The following is a 13,712-nucleotide window of genomic DNA, read 5'->3' on the forward strand; positions in this document are numbered from 1 at the left end:
AGAGTAGTTTTCTACTTTTTATAAGGTAGGGATATTAATGAGGGTTTGTATGTAAATACACATTTTGAAGGGTATAATTGGCATTACACTATTCATAAGAGTAGTTTTCTACTTTTTATAAGGTAGGGAAATCTAATTTGACTGAATTTTGACTTTATTTGTAATAGACAGAGATGACAATATTAAATGGATATCCGCTAATCCGCTTTACCTACTTTAAATAAATGGATGAAAACTCGAAATAAATGGTAAAATGGATGAGAAACGGGTGACGGATGAAGCGGATGATGAATTGGATCAGATGTGGATGATACTATTCAAACAATATGTTGTTATTGTTTCCTTTTTTATTAATAAAATAAAAAAATTGTATAAATAACCGAATATTAGAGTTTATGTGGATATTTTTTTTCACTTTAAGGCGGCACTTGGATTGGGAGTATTAAATTGAGGGATTATAAAAGTCAAATCAAGCAAAATTAATGTAAACGTAGGAGAGGGGGAGCTAGTGATGATGTGATTGTAAGAAGATTTATATAGTGATGGTGTGGTGATAGGTGAGGAAAAAAAATTTATATACTATGTAGTAATAGTGTGGTGATAGATGAAGAAAGGGAACTATTATTCTTGTTTTGGGGGTAATAGATTACAGTGTTACACTAGGGGTGGGGGGTCGTTAGCCTATTACCCTCATTTTGAAGATAATGATTCCTCCACCCCTCTCTTTTCCTTTTGTCACTACAACCTTAATTGTTTCATAAACACCTTTGTCTCTCTACAATAATACCTCTAATTAATTATAATTTACCTAGTTTGACTTTTATTAACCCCTTTATTTCCCCCATTCTAAGCACCCCCTAAATGTTCATCCAGTAATCATCCGCTCCACCCGTTTCATTCGTAAATGATGGATGGATGGATGGATATAGATGATGGTTGAAGCGGATGACGGATGGAGTTGGATGGAGCAATTGGAATAAGAGATGAATGCGGGTGAAGCTCCACCCAATTCAGATTCATAGCCATCCCTACGTAGTAGGTGACAATATATAGACCCATCTCATTTCGTACCAATTTTTATTCATGCGAAAATAAAGGGATGCCAATAGTGTTGTCTCATGAATGCTTCAGCATCAGTTCATCACATGTATAATGTATTCGACTCTAAATGACAGTCATGTTTCACATTTATCACAAGATATAATCTAGCATTTGAGCATAAGAGTATATAAATAATTTTATAACGGTTTAACAGCAAATTGAAATAAATTAAAGAGATCCTACATATTTTTTTGGAATGAAATAGGGACTACTGATTTTATTGAATAAAAGTTATTTAAAATAAACAAGTTACAAACTTACAATCATCTTATAATCATCGATCCGATCTAGTAAATTCTCAATTCACGTACATCATATTAAACGCCCCTAACTTAATGGTTGAAAGATCTTTCAAATATGCAACCATGTGATATATGACTGATACAGTGTTAAACATGTTCTTAGATTTCAATCATCAGTTTAAATTTTTGATTAAAATGATCCTCTAACATAGTATTAAAGCTAACGTGACACAGAGATCATGGATTCGAATCTCATCCACATCTTCTTTCAAATTGGAATATTAAACGCTGGGTATGAAGAGGTCTATATCCACACTTCAAGCCTAAAGGGCCTTTGTATGAGTGGGCGTGATAGAGTATAAAACATATTCGTGGGTTTCAACCATTAGCTTAAACTTTTTGTTGAGTTGGTCCTTTAATAATTACATATAGACACTCGGTTTCACAAATCTGCCAGACAAATCTTTAATCTGTATATTCTTGCAAATTGATTTATGAAACTATAAATTCCACCATAACTAGCTCGAGGAAACCGACTAAATCATACATGTAGGGACTGACTATAATATTCCTACATTAATACTTGTATATATTCTCTTTTAAATCTATCAAGAGTATGTGCGTAGTACATGATGAGATTCCATATACTACATGTCCTATTTAATCACAATCTATGCTCTTTTACGAAGAAAAATGTTATATGTGTGTTCTTTTACTTTCAACAGTTGAACTACAAGTAAACCAAAATAAAAAAATAAAAAAAAAAAAAAATAAAAAAAAAAAAATGATTTGTGTTAAATTAACATGCAGGCATAATGGAACATGATGTTGTGATAAAATTAACATGTATGGAACATGGAAATTAAATAGAGGTGTTCTCATTTATTTTTGAGCAACAACCGTGTTTATTTATTTATTTATTTTTCTAGATACGATCTTACAAAGTTTTAGTTTTTTTTTTTTTGACAAGATGATCTTACAAAGTTGATTTGATCATAGTATAAATTTTTTTTACGCGTACATTAAAGGAATATGAAAGCATATTAAAAAAAAGGCATTTAAAAAAAACTTGTACATCAAAAACACGATGAAAGCAAATTATAAAACTACTTTAGCCATCTACACCTTTTGCAATCTAATATATATATAAAGGAGAGTTTTTCCCCGAGTTTTTAGAGAGCCACGTAGGAGTTAATTTTCTTATCGCGCCATGTAAGATTATAAATTTAAGTTGTAGCCAATGAAATAAGAGATTATTAATTTCTTTTACAATTAAATAATTCAAATGTCATGTAAGCAAAATTGACGAATAAGATACTAAAGTTTAAATTAATTAAATACAAAATATTATCTTTCGAGATTAAGAATTTTATCTAATATTTTAAAGCTAATATAATAACAAAAATCACATAATATGAAAAATATTTTTTTAAAAAAAATACTAATAAACCATGCATCGCACGGGCTTCATCTAATTGTTATATATTTCCAAACTTTTAAGTCTCATTGTGAACATTTCATTTTCATAGGAGTTGGTAAGGCCATACTTAAGACTTAATATATCTACTCTTTTTCCTTTTTCTGATAATCAAGACTTAATATATCTACTAAGTATATATAAGTATATATTTTTTGACAAATATATTAGTATATTTATGTTTTCATATAACTTTTTTAGAGGTACATCAAACATTTATTTTTATTACGTTGGAAAAATTATACTCCTAAAACAATATCCGAGTCTTCGTAATTAACTTTTTGTTTTTTTTTTTTATTTTGAATGGTCTTAGATAATTCTTCGAGGAATTGGTAAAATAATAAAGAAATATCTTTAATTATGACTTGTTTATATTTGTATGTCATAAAAATCGACAATTAAATTTTGGACATTTTGTGAGAAACTACCTAATAAAGCCTAAATTTTGTGAGAAACTACCTAATAAAAAAAATGTTGTAATAAACTACCTAATAAAAGATAAAATGTTGTAATATACTACCTTTGACCAAAATTCCACCGTTAACTTAATTTTAGGATGTTGATCCACCTTAGAACACCCCAAAACCACCGTTAGGGTTGGTTTGCAAGGTGGTAATGTTATTTTCGGGGTGGTTGGAGGATATTTTGAGTTGGTGAGGGTAGATTAGTGCTTCGGGATGGTGGTTTTTAGGGTTAGAGGTGGTGGTTTTGGGGTTGGAAGGTGCTTTAGATGTGGTGGAGACGATTTCAAGCAAGTTGTGTTAGTTTTGGGAATGAAAACGGTGGTTTAAGAGTGTTTTGAGGTCGATCAACGGTGAAAATTCGGTATAGACAGTATTTTACAACATTTTACCTTTTCTTAGGTAGTTTTTTACATCATTTTACCTTTATTAGGTAGTTTATTACAACATTTTTTTTAATAAATAGTTTCTCGCAAAATATTGGTTTTATTAGGTAGTTTTTGACAAAAAGCCCTTAAATTTTTGAAATTTTTTTGTTCTACATACTACATTAATCAAGGCTTATCACTTTATTTGTCTAATCAAAATGATTATGATAACCCAATTCAATATATATATGATGGAAATATATATATATATATATATATATATATATATATATATATATATATATATATATATATATATATATATATAAATTTCACACGTGTGGCACTCTAAATTTGAAAGAATTTAGAAAATTAAAATAACAAGACGTACAAGTAACGCAGCCATGCAAAAGATAATGGAGCTTTTATCTTTTATAATAGTTGATGATTTTGATACTTTTGCCACCTAATGTAATTAATTAATAAGGAAAACAAAGCATGATATATGTTGCTAATGCAAACAAGCAAAAGGTTAGTGATGTAAAAGTGAAATGACATTTTTGATTAATTAGTTCGATTTATATTAGCCACTAATTAAACCAAGTCATTTGCCGACCAAGCACTGTGTGGTGATAATATAATATCATCAAACTTCACTAATTTGTTTACAAATAATATATTTGATCAATTTGACTTTATTTATAAAATATTATTATCGAATAATATAATCTCTTTATTTGTGTAGATTTTACAAAGTACTTTCGAAAGATACTTCGAGTAATATTACATAGTGTAAGTGCAAGTCGTGGTCATACTTAGGCTGAGATGGTGTCTTGGTTTACGGCTTGGAGGCTAGGTTACGAGTTTTAATTTACATATGTGTGAAAATAACTCATCACTTATCGCATAATTAGTAGGAAGCTAATGTGACTTGTGAGCTAAGGTTACTTTCTTAATTAATTTTATGATAGACTCTTACTTGACTTGTGTGTTAATCATATACATTCTCGGTGGTCATCTTGTCGTAGTTTGTTACATAAGCCCAATCAACGATTAAGTTGTGTTCTATTTTGATTTTCACTAATTTAAATTTGTCTGAATTTATTTGAAACTAGCTAACTGATATACACTTACGAATTATAATTAAAAATTGTTTTAATTGTAATTTGAATTTATGTAACACTTATCAAAGAGTTTCTCCTAATTTTCAGTGAGAGGTTAAGATATCATGTGTGTCCACAATTAGTGTGATTCACTTGGCTGAAAAACTTCATTCTTATGTATTGTCAGTTTGACACTTATTACAACATTGCCAATATGGTGATTAATGAAGTTGAGTTGTATACATGCATGCAACAAACTTACAAAGTGATCGGATTATTTTCTAACGAAGTGAACAACTATGTGATATGATGAGCAATCAAATATTCAAATTTGTCTCTAATAATGTTAAGTAGTGCACTGCTAATAATATGCATGGAAGGATTGTACGTGGCATGGTTGCATGGAAGGTAAATTTTCAACTACGCTAAGTAGAATTTAAATTATCAATCTCATAACTTATTGTGAGGTGCAGTCTCGTCTCCATCACTGCCCTCCCACGCCCCTTTCTACTAAAATCTTGTAACTTAAATGTCGTTTTTTAACGTTATTATTATCAGTGAAAGAATTAAGGGTCAGTCAGTCTAATTTCAGTTCGCTTCAATTCAGTTCAGTTCAGTTTAGCTCCAATAATCAATTCAGCTAATAATTTTCTTCTCTTATAAAATATTTAATTCAGCTCAGTTCAGTTCAGCTCCAATCAGTTCAGTTCAGTTTAATAAATATAGACAGACCCTAAATTAGCTAGATAGGAAGAAAGATTTTATGTATTAGTGGTATCTAAATAATGCTATATCATATGATCATTTGTAATCTTTGTAGGATCCTTACTTATCAACCTTCCTAAAGGTAGGGGATTTTTTAATTTTTCTAATGATTCTATCAATGGATGAGGATAATGGATTGCTTGAAATTGATTTGCTTGAAAAATAGTGTTATTATCACGTCTCTTTGTATCAAGAATCTTAGAGTTGATTAAGCCTTAAATTTCTGATTACTAAATTTTAGCTCATGTGATGTCAATTTTTTTTGTGTATATGTTTATAAGTACAAAATTTGAACCACATATATTCTTCATGTGTCATAATTCCACATGAAAAATTGTCGCTAAATAACAAATAAATTTAACAGACATTGCCGGGTATAGAAACAAGAGGAACTTAGGGAATAGGAGTAGAGAAATAAGAAGGAAAAAAATAGCAGGGAATTGGATGGGAATGAGAAGATCTAGGATTACTATTAAATCTTTTTAATGCAACCAAATTAATTGGTGTTTAGGGCTGTAAGATCTAAATAGAATGCTTCTTCTTTTGGGCAATCATGTATTCACATATCATCATTCTCACAATCTCACTTATCAAACGCTACCACGATAATATAATACAGAGTACTACTTTAATCGTCGTAAAAAAAGTTTGATTGTTCCTTCCTTTCATAAGTAATTACGTTACTTATTATCTATACATTATGGGTAAAGTTATAATTTCTCCAAATTTGTAATTCGAAAATTTCGAACTTTATGTGAGCAATAAGCGGAGGAAGCTCCAGTTAATTAATTTGATAAACAAAATTTGTTTATCAAATGGAAAAATGGTAAATAAAACAACATAAATGCCCAGTCATCATGGCATTTTCGTAAATATATCAACAATATTGGGACCCAAATTTACTAAAAAGTTGTTAATTTATTTACAATTTTGCCATTTGATAAACAAATTTTGTTTATCATATTGATAAACTTGGGTTTTCTCCAATAAGCGAGCAAGGTAGACAGAGAGAAGGATAGTTAATGAGTAGACCTCTGTGAATCATATGAGAAGATGTAAAAGTTAGTTGATGAGGACCGCCTTATGTGAATACAACTTAAAATGGAGTAATTAGTACCATTACAATGACCAACAACATTGCTTTTAACTTGTGAAATGTATCAAAAAAAATTCTACTCGTATATCTTACATTTATGAAAGTCGTCTCATTGGCTATTGCATATTGTGTAAAACATTATAACACTTTATCATTTTTTTTTAATTGTAATAAAGAGTTATTAAGTAACGTGCATAAGTTTTGTTGAATTCATTTCACTATAACTAGAAATATTGGTGGCTTAAGATCGACAAGTCTAGAAAAGAATTGTAAAAAAGTCAATAGAACAATTCTGAAAGATAATAGCATCAAATGTATGACACGAGTAGTATTTATTGACCTTTAGCTTTAATCCCCTAATGTATTTGCATTTAGAGCACCTCTTCTTTTATAATCCTCACATTCACATGACCAGCAAAAGAGGCAACAAAGGCCCCATTGTACTTGCATTATATTAGCTGTTTTGGTTATGATTTCTGACAATGTAAACTTATCATCTAATTATATAAACTTAACCATAATTACAAGTTACAGCCAAATTTATTCTTATATACTTTTAATTAATGGCCGACTTGCCCACAGACAAAGCCGCCAAAGAAGGTCCAGTACATGACCAAATCACGGACAAATTCAAAACTTGCTAAAGGTCATTTTAGTCAATTTAACTACAACATTATGTCATTATTAAAAACACTAATATGCTTTGCACAATTTCCAAGAACCACTTCTGAAGCTCTCTACTAAACTAACCAACTTCTTCCACACCCTTTTCTTCCAAAGTCCAATTTTTTTCTACTCAACAAAAGATCTCCACTTAATTAAATAAACCAATCAAAATTATGTCACCTTTTAATACTCCATATACTTTAATCTAATCTCATCAACATCACTATTATTTATCCTTACATTACATCAGAGGGGAGAAAAATTAATCATAGTTACTATATGAGATGATACCGACACCGATATGATATAAAGAGCAATGAATCGGAACTTTTTTCTTAGGTCTTGTTCCATATCGGTACGAAAACTATATCGACATATTCTCGTCAGCCACGTGGAGAGTTGCTTCTGACCACGTGGATATTCACCGTCCACTTATCATGTAAGCTATGTGGATCAACACTTGACACCAGTTTGGTTATCTTTTTATAAATACCCAAGCTAAGTATAATTCACTTATAAGGTACGGAGTACGATTTTATCTCTCTAAACTTCTCTCTACAAATTATCTCTCACCTCCTTTTTTTTACTCATCTTATTGACTTTATTATCGAAGCAATTATCCTCGGATTAACCCCCAGACTAGCTAAACCTTTACCGACCCCTGATGACAGTTATCAGAGCTCACTTAGAGCAATTACTCCCTTTGTCCCTGTACAATTTTTATCTTTAGGTTATCCTTAAAAGATTGTCTAATAATATAAAGGTTTATAAGAGACTATTATTATTATTTTTTTTAAAGATTGTCTCATAACATAAATGTCCATAAGAGACTTGCAAATATTAGTCTCATAAATACTCTATTACTTTATGTCCTACTTATTTCTCTACTCCATATTATTAATTTCTTGCAATCAAAAGTTGATCTAGTTTAAAGTAAAATATAGCTATGAGACAAATAATCAGGGGTAGAGGGAGTATTAATAACCTATCAACCCAATTCAATAATAAAATGTTCACCAATAATACCATCACCATTAATTGAAAGCATAACAGAAAATCAACCAAATCCAATACAATAGTAGTAAGCATCTCTCCCAACTACACTTGCAAAAAAATTTCATCATCTTTAAGCAAAAACGAACCCCCAACAAACTTTCTTTCTTTCGTTCTTTCTCTCTCTAAACTAAGCTAGTCTTTGTTCCTTCTTCTCTACTTGATCCCCAACACCAAACCAAGAAAATCCCATTTCACCCAACTCCTAAATAATCGCTTCCTAATTTAAAAAAAAATGGTGGATTTTAACATACCCATCAAAGGAAGAAAAGGTTTCTATGTTAGGATGAAATTTTCACACTCAAATCACAAACATGGTAGAAACAAAGAAATCATCAATAATCATAATTTCAAAAGAAACTCTATAATCTTTTACAGAGCAATTAAATGGTTTGTTTGGTTGTTTATTTCATTCTATTTGTTCATCTCTTTCCCTCCTTTACGAAACCATTATTCACCTTCTCCCTCGCTTTCGTCGTCATCACCATTGTCGTCCTCCTCCTCCTCCTCGCTTGCTAAGCCTCGCGCTCTCGCCGAGACACAGGACACGGGTTCTTCCTTTGCGGATGCTGATGATGTCAAGATTTATGTTTACGAATTGCCAGCTAAATACAACCAATATTGGGTTCAAAACAACGAACGATGCACCAAACATTTGTTCGCATCTGAAGTTGCTATTCATAGAGCTTTATTAGAAAGTAATGTTCGAACATTTGACCCAAATCAAGCGGATTTCTTCTTTGTTCCTGTCTATGTTTCTTGTAATTTCAGCACAATTAATGGCTTCCCTGCTATTGGACACGCTCGCTCCCTCATTTCCTCTGCCGTTACTCACGTCTCCTCCGCCTTCCCCTTCTGGAACCGAAGCCGTGGAGCCGACCATATCTTCGTCGCTTCCCACGACTTCGGCGCCTGTTTTCATACCATGGTAAGCCCAAGATTGGTTTATATACTCGTATCGTCTCATTCCGGCTCATGCAAGATGCAGCCGACCTCGGTCTCATTTTTTTTTTTTAAGTGGGTTCAAATTAATAAAAATAATAAATAAATAATCATCGTCTTATTTATTCGGTTTATTGTTGTTACAGGAAAATGTGGCAATTGAAGATGGTATAATGAAAGAATTAAGAGGTTCGATAATTTTACAAACTTTCGGGGTGAAATACAAACACCCGTGTCAAGCGGCGGAGAGTGTGGTGGTGCCGCCGTACATACCGCCGGGAAGTGTACGTGCGACGGCCGAAAGGTGGCCGTTGGATGGTCGTCGTGATATTTTTGCATTTTTCAGGGGTAAAATGGAGGTCAATCCTAAGAATGTCAGCGGCCGCTTTTACAGCAAGTACATACTTTTTCTCTCTCTCTTTTAAATTTTTTTCGTCTTGAAATTCCAATTCTATCCTTGTGACTCTTTTATATGCTTGCCATTCAAGTGTTCGAACGAGAAGTTACTCCATTAAATTTAGTGGTTGATGTGTTATTAATTTTCACAACTAATTCTCATGACCTTGGTAATATTTGCCCTTTTGACAAGCTAAAAGTATGAAGACTACTAAATATATCCAATTTATTGACATTTAATTTCTTTCCTTTTCTTTGTTTTTCTTAAATTTGGAATTTTGATTAGATTCTTGTCATATACTTGTATTTGCATGTCACAAAACATTTATGAACTTTGCTAAGCGTTATTATAATTTGAACTTAGAACAAAATTACGCGGTAGATTTTACTTATGACTACTTAGACTATACTTTATCGTTGTATCGATAATAATGTTCTATTCTTGTTTTTTCGTCTAGACGTATATTTTATATATGAATTTGAATTGGTCAAAAATTTAATGTAATGGATTATTAACTTATAATAGTAGTCCATGTTGTAGCTTTTAAGATACGATATATCTAAATCGATTTGCATTATGTAACAGTCTTTATCACATCGATAGAAGATTATGATTAATTTACACATTACCTTCTTTATTAAGGAATCTTGTTGTAAAATTACTTTAGGAAATAGGAATAATAATAATGGTATTATTATTGGAACAAGTGCTTTAAATCCTAACACCATGTTATTAGTGGCATAGTGACCCAAAAAAGTTCTTTACAACAATGACTCCACTTTAATATTGATGTTGTTTGTGTTATTCTTTTGTAGGGCTGTAAGGACCCACATTTGGCGGAATTTCAACAATAACCGGAGGTTTTACCTAAAGAGACATAGGTACGCCGGTTACCAGTCAGAAATCGCCCGGTCCGTGTTTTGTTTATGTCCCCTAGGGTGGGCTCCGTGGAGTCCACGCCTGGTCGAATCGGTTGCACTTGGGTGCGTACCCGTGATCATAGCGGATGGCATTAAGTTGCCATTCGAAGACGTCGTGCCTTGGGCCAACATATCCTTGACCGTGGCGGAGCGCGACGTCGCAAAGCTAGGTTCAATCCTCGATCACGTGTCCCGGACCAACCTCACGGCCATCCAAAGAAACCTGTGGGACCCAAATGTGAGTAGGGCCCTCCTTTTCAACGATCGGATCGAAAAAGGGGATGCCACGTGGCAGGTTCTTCGCACTCTTAGTACAAAGATGGCCCACCATAGGACGAGGGTTTCTGACCAATAAGGACAGGACACGTGGGAGAAAGTCATTGGTGGGGTCAGGTTTGCCAGCTTGGAATTTCGAGATTTAATTTGGGTATTTGCATGAGAAATTTGATAATGGAAGCCAGTTGGAGTGTTTTTCTAGGGAGTTGTGACAAGCTGTGAACACTGTTTTTTACTACACCCCATTATTTTTTCTGACACAAGAAAGATAAGATTGGGTGACACAATATTATTTTGGTGACGTGGCGGATTCTGGTTGGATGTGGAAGACGGTTCATGTGATGAAAGAGAAAAAAATTCAATTTTTAAATTTTTTAGATTTTTTTGAAAAAATACAATTTTTTTTAATTTTTGGAGTTTATACTTTTTATACAGAGGAATTATTATTGTATAGATGTAATGTCAGAAACGAGCCTGTAAAAATTAGGGAATATACAATGTACAGTTGAATACTTGAATATTGATAAATTTTGAGAAGAGAGTGACATAATTAAAGATCTTTTTTTGTCACATGACAAATTTGCCGTGTGATATGTGCCATCTTTGATGTTTTAGAAATTGAATTAATTTTGGATAGGTAGAAGGTCGTTTTGGTTAATGGTGTGTTGAATCATTTGTTTGAATGTTTCTACGAGTATAATTAAACTAATAAAAGTAAGAAGGCAACCTTCTTTGAATGATGTCAAAGTCTAACTAAAATATTTGCATATTTGATTTGTATTATGCCGTGTGGTTTAAGAAAACGAGTTCATAACCTATCATTTTTTTTACATGTTTGTTTTTTGTTATAACAAATGTTGTAGCATAAGTGTATGATTGGGTTTTTAAAATTAATTTTTGTTTATACTATAAGACTAGTATTTGGTGCAATTGGAGTGGTTGTTAAAAGGAACTACTAGCAATACCTAAATGGATAATTCAAAACATGATCAGAATATATACAAAGTATGATAGTCACTTAACTTGGATAAAATTCTAAGGGTATTCAAATACTACTTTTAATATTCAAAACTTGAGATCAAATTCTTTACATCATTGTTTCTTAGGACTTCCTCTACATTATACATAAGTTATTAAACTTGCAAGAAGTAAGAAATAACTCGGGTTATTACATGTTTGAATCAATTTCCTCAATGTTGTGAGATCTTGTATGACTCCATGTTTGGTGCCGGTGAGCGGATCAAGTTTGCAAATATGAAATGTGTAGATGGAGGCAATCCGGTACTCGCTTCCGATCAAACTTTAAGTGGAGTTGGGGCAGGTTTGGTTAGTGATCTGATCTTAAGAGGCCAAAGAGATGGAACATCCAGAAGGTGAGGGATTATTTTGAATGAGATAATGCAAAAGATATCTTGAACTTTGGAATGGTAAAAAATGCAGGAGGAAGACATCCTATATTGGCATAATCATAAAACAGGAAAATATAAAACTAAGACAGGGTATGCCTTTCTTCAGGGGGTAAAGGCCACATCAGTGGCGGACCTAGGATTTTTGAGGTGGTGAGTCACCATCAATTATTGATCATTTGTAAAAGTACATTTTAATTTTTCCAAATCTTATTTATAATTAATTTCAATTCTAAAATTATATATATATATATATATATATATATTTCACCAAATTGATTTCAATACAAAAATAGGACACAAAAATCCATATTACAACAAAATAGTACTTAAAAATTCAATCTTACAAATCAAAAGTATTACAAATAACATGTTACAAACAAATTATACTATAAAATTATTACATTAACTTTATGTTTTTTTACTTAATTGATAAGCTTTGGGGGATATAAATAGAAGCAAAAATTATTAAAACTAATAATAACGATAATAATAATAATAATAATAATAATAATAATAATAATAATAATAATAATAATAATAATAATAATAATAATAATAATAATAAGTGAGATAACTTAAGAGACCGGTTATTAAATATAACAGATCTCTTTAATTATTAAAGAAAGCAGCACAATACGCAGCAACACCAAAGAGACCCGTTATCTTAATAACTGGTCTCTTTGATATTTAACAAAAAAAACACGTTGAGAGAGTGATAGGTGACAGAGTCAAAGTTCTTTTGATATTTTTACATCAAAGAGACCTGTTATTTATACTAACGGGTCTCTTTGATTCAACATTATTTTTAAATTAACTGGTGAGTCACGTGCACCACCAGACACATGAATAGGTCCGCCCCTGGCCACATGTCTCGATAGTGGGTTGACACCGGAATTTTGCAAGGTTTTATGGCGCCTCATTATCCCTCCAAAGTGGAGTCTCTTCCTTTGGAAATTAGTTATGAACGGAATAGCAGTAAAATCAAATTTGCACCATAGGGGTATACCTGTACAAATGGCATGTGATATTTGTGGAGGGGAATGAAGAAGAAGAAGATATTGAGCACCTATTTAGAGATTGTGCTCTAGCTCAGTGTCCGTGGGAAGATTGCTCGTTGGGTCCCAATTTGGAATTGGCTGAATCTATTCCAATTCGACAATGAATTCAGAGATATATCCTACTGTTTTATAGCGAGGATGGTATTCATAGCGACAGAATCACTACCTTTATAGTGATTTAGTGGTGTTTATGGGTTAACATAAATGGAAAGGTTTTTAAAGGAGACGAGGGTAATTCGGTTGCGCTCTTGCGTCATATGGAGAAGGCAAGGGACGATCCTGAGGCCTTCAGGATAAGCCGGTCTCCTCTATAGGGAATGATATAGGTGCTAGACCCCCAAGTTTCCACTATGCATTGTTAGGAAGGGAGGACTTCCA

General features: G+C 32.2%; 1 protein-coding gene across 1 annotated transcript; it reads left to right on the forward strand.

Moving 5' to 3' along the window:
• Positions 1-8,120: 8,120 nt before the first annotated feature.
• On the forward strand, positions 8,121-11,422 carry LOC110730897 (probable glucuronoxylan glucuronosyltransferase F8H). The gene is made up of 3 exons (XM_021910725.1): positions 8,121-9,260; positions 9,421-9,671; positions 10,487-11,422. Exons 1-3 carry the CDS (start codon positions 8,568-8,570, stop codon positions 10,944-10,946), a joined length of 1,404 nt encoding a protein of 467 aa, XP_021766417.1. The 5' UTR covers positions 8,121-8,567; the 3' UTR covers positions 10,947-11,422.
• The last annotated feature ends 2,290 nt before the right edge of the window (positions 11,423-13,712 follow it).

The sequence above is a fragment of the Chenopodium quinoa genome, unplaced genomic scaffold (assembly GCF_001683475.1).
Source record: "Chenopodium quinoa cultivar QQ74 unplaced genomic scaffold, ASM168347v1, whole genome shotgun sequence".
NCBI classification, from domain to species: domain Eukaryota; kingdom Viridiplantae; phylum Streptophyta; class Magnoliopsida; order Caryophyllales; family Amaranthaceae; genus Chenopodium; species Chenopodium quinoa.

Bases quoted from the DNA above. Each gene is read 5' to 3' on its own strand.
- LOC110730897 (XM_021910725.1), top strand. From the start codon at position 8,568: ATGGTGGATTTTAACATACCCATCAAAGGAAGAAAAGGTTTCTATGTT. The intron at 9,261-9,420 runs GTAAGCCCAAGA...TTGTTGTTACAG, and splicing joins GCGCCTGTTTTCATACCATG to GAAAATGTGGCAATTGAAGA. The intron at 9,672-10,486 runs GTACATACTTTT...ATTCTTTTGTAG, and splicing joins AGCGGCCGCTTTTACAGCAA to GGCTGTAAGGACCCACATTT.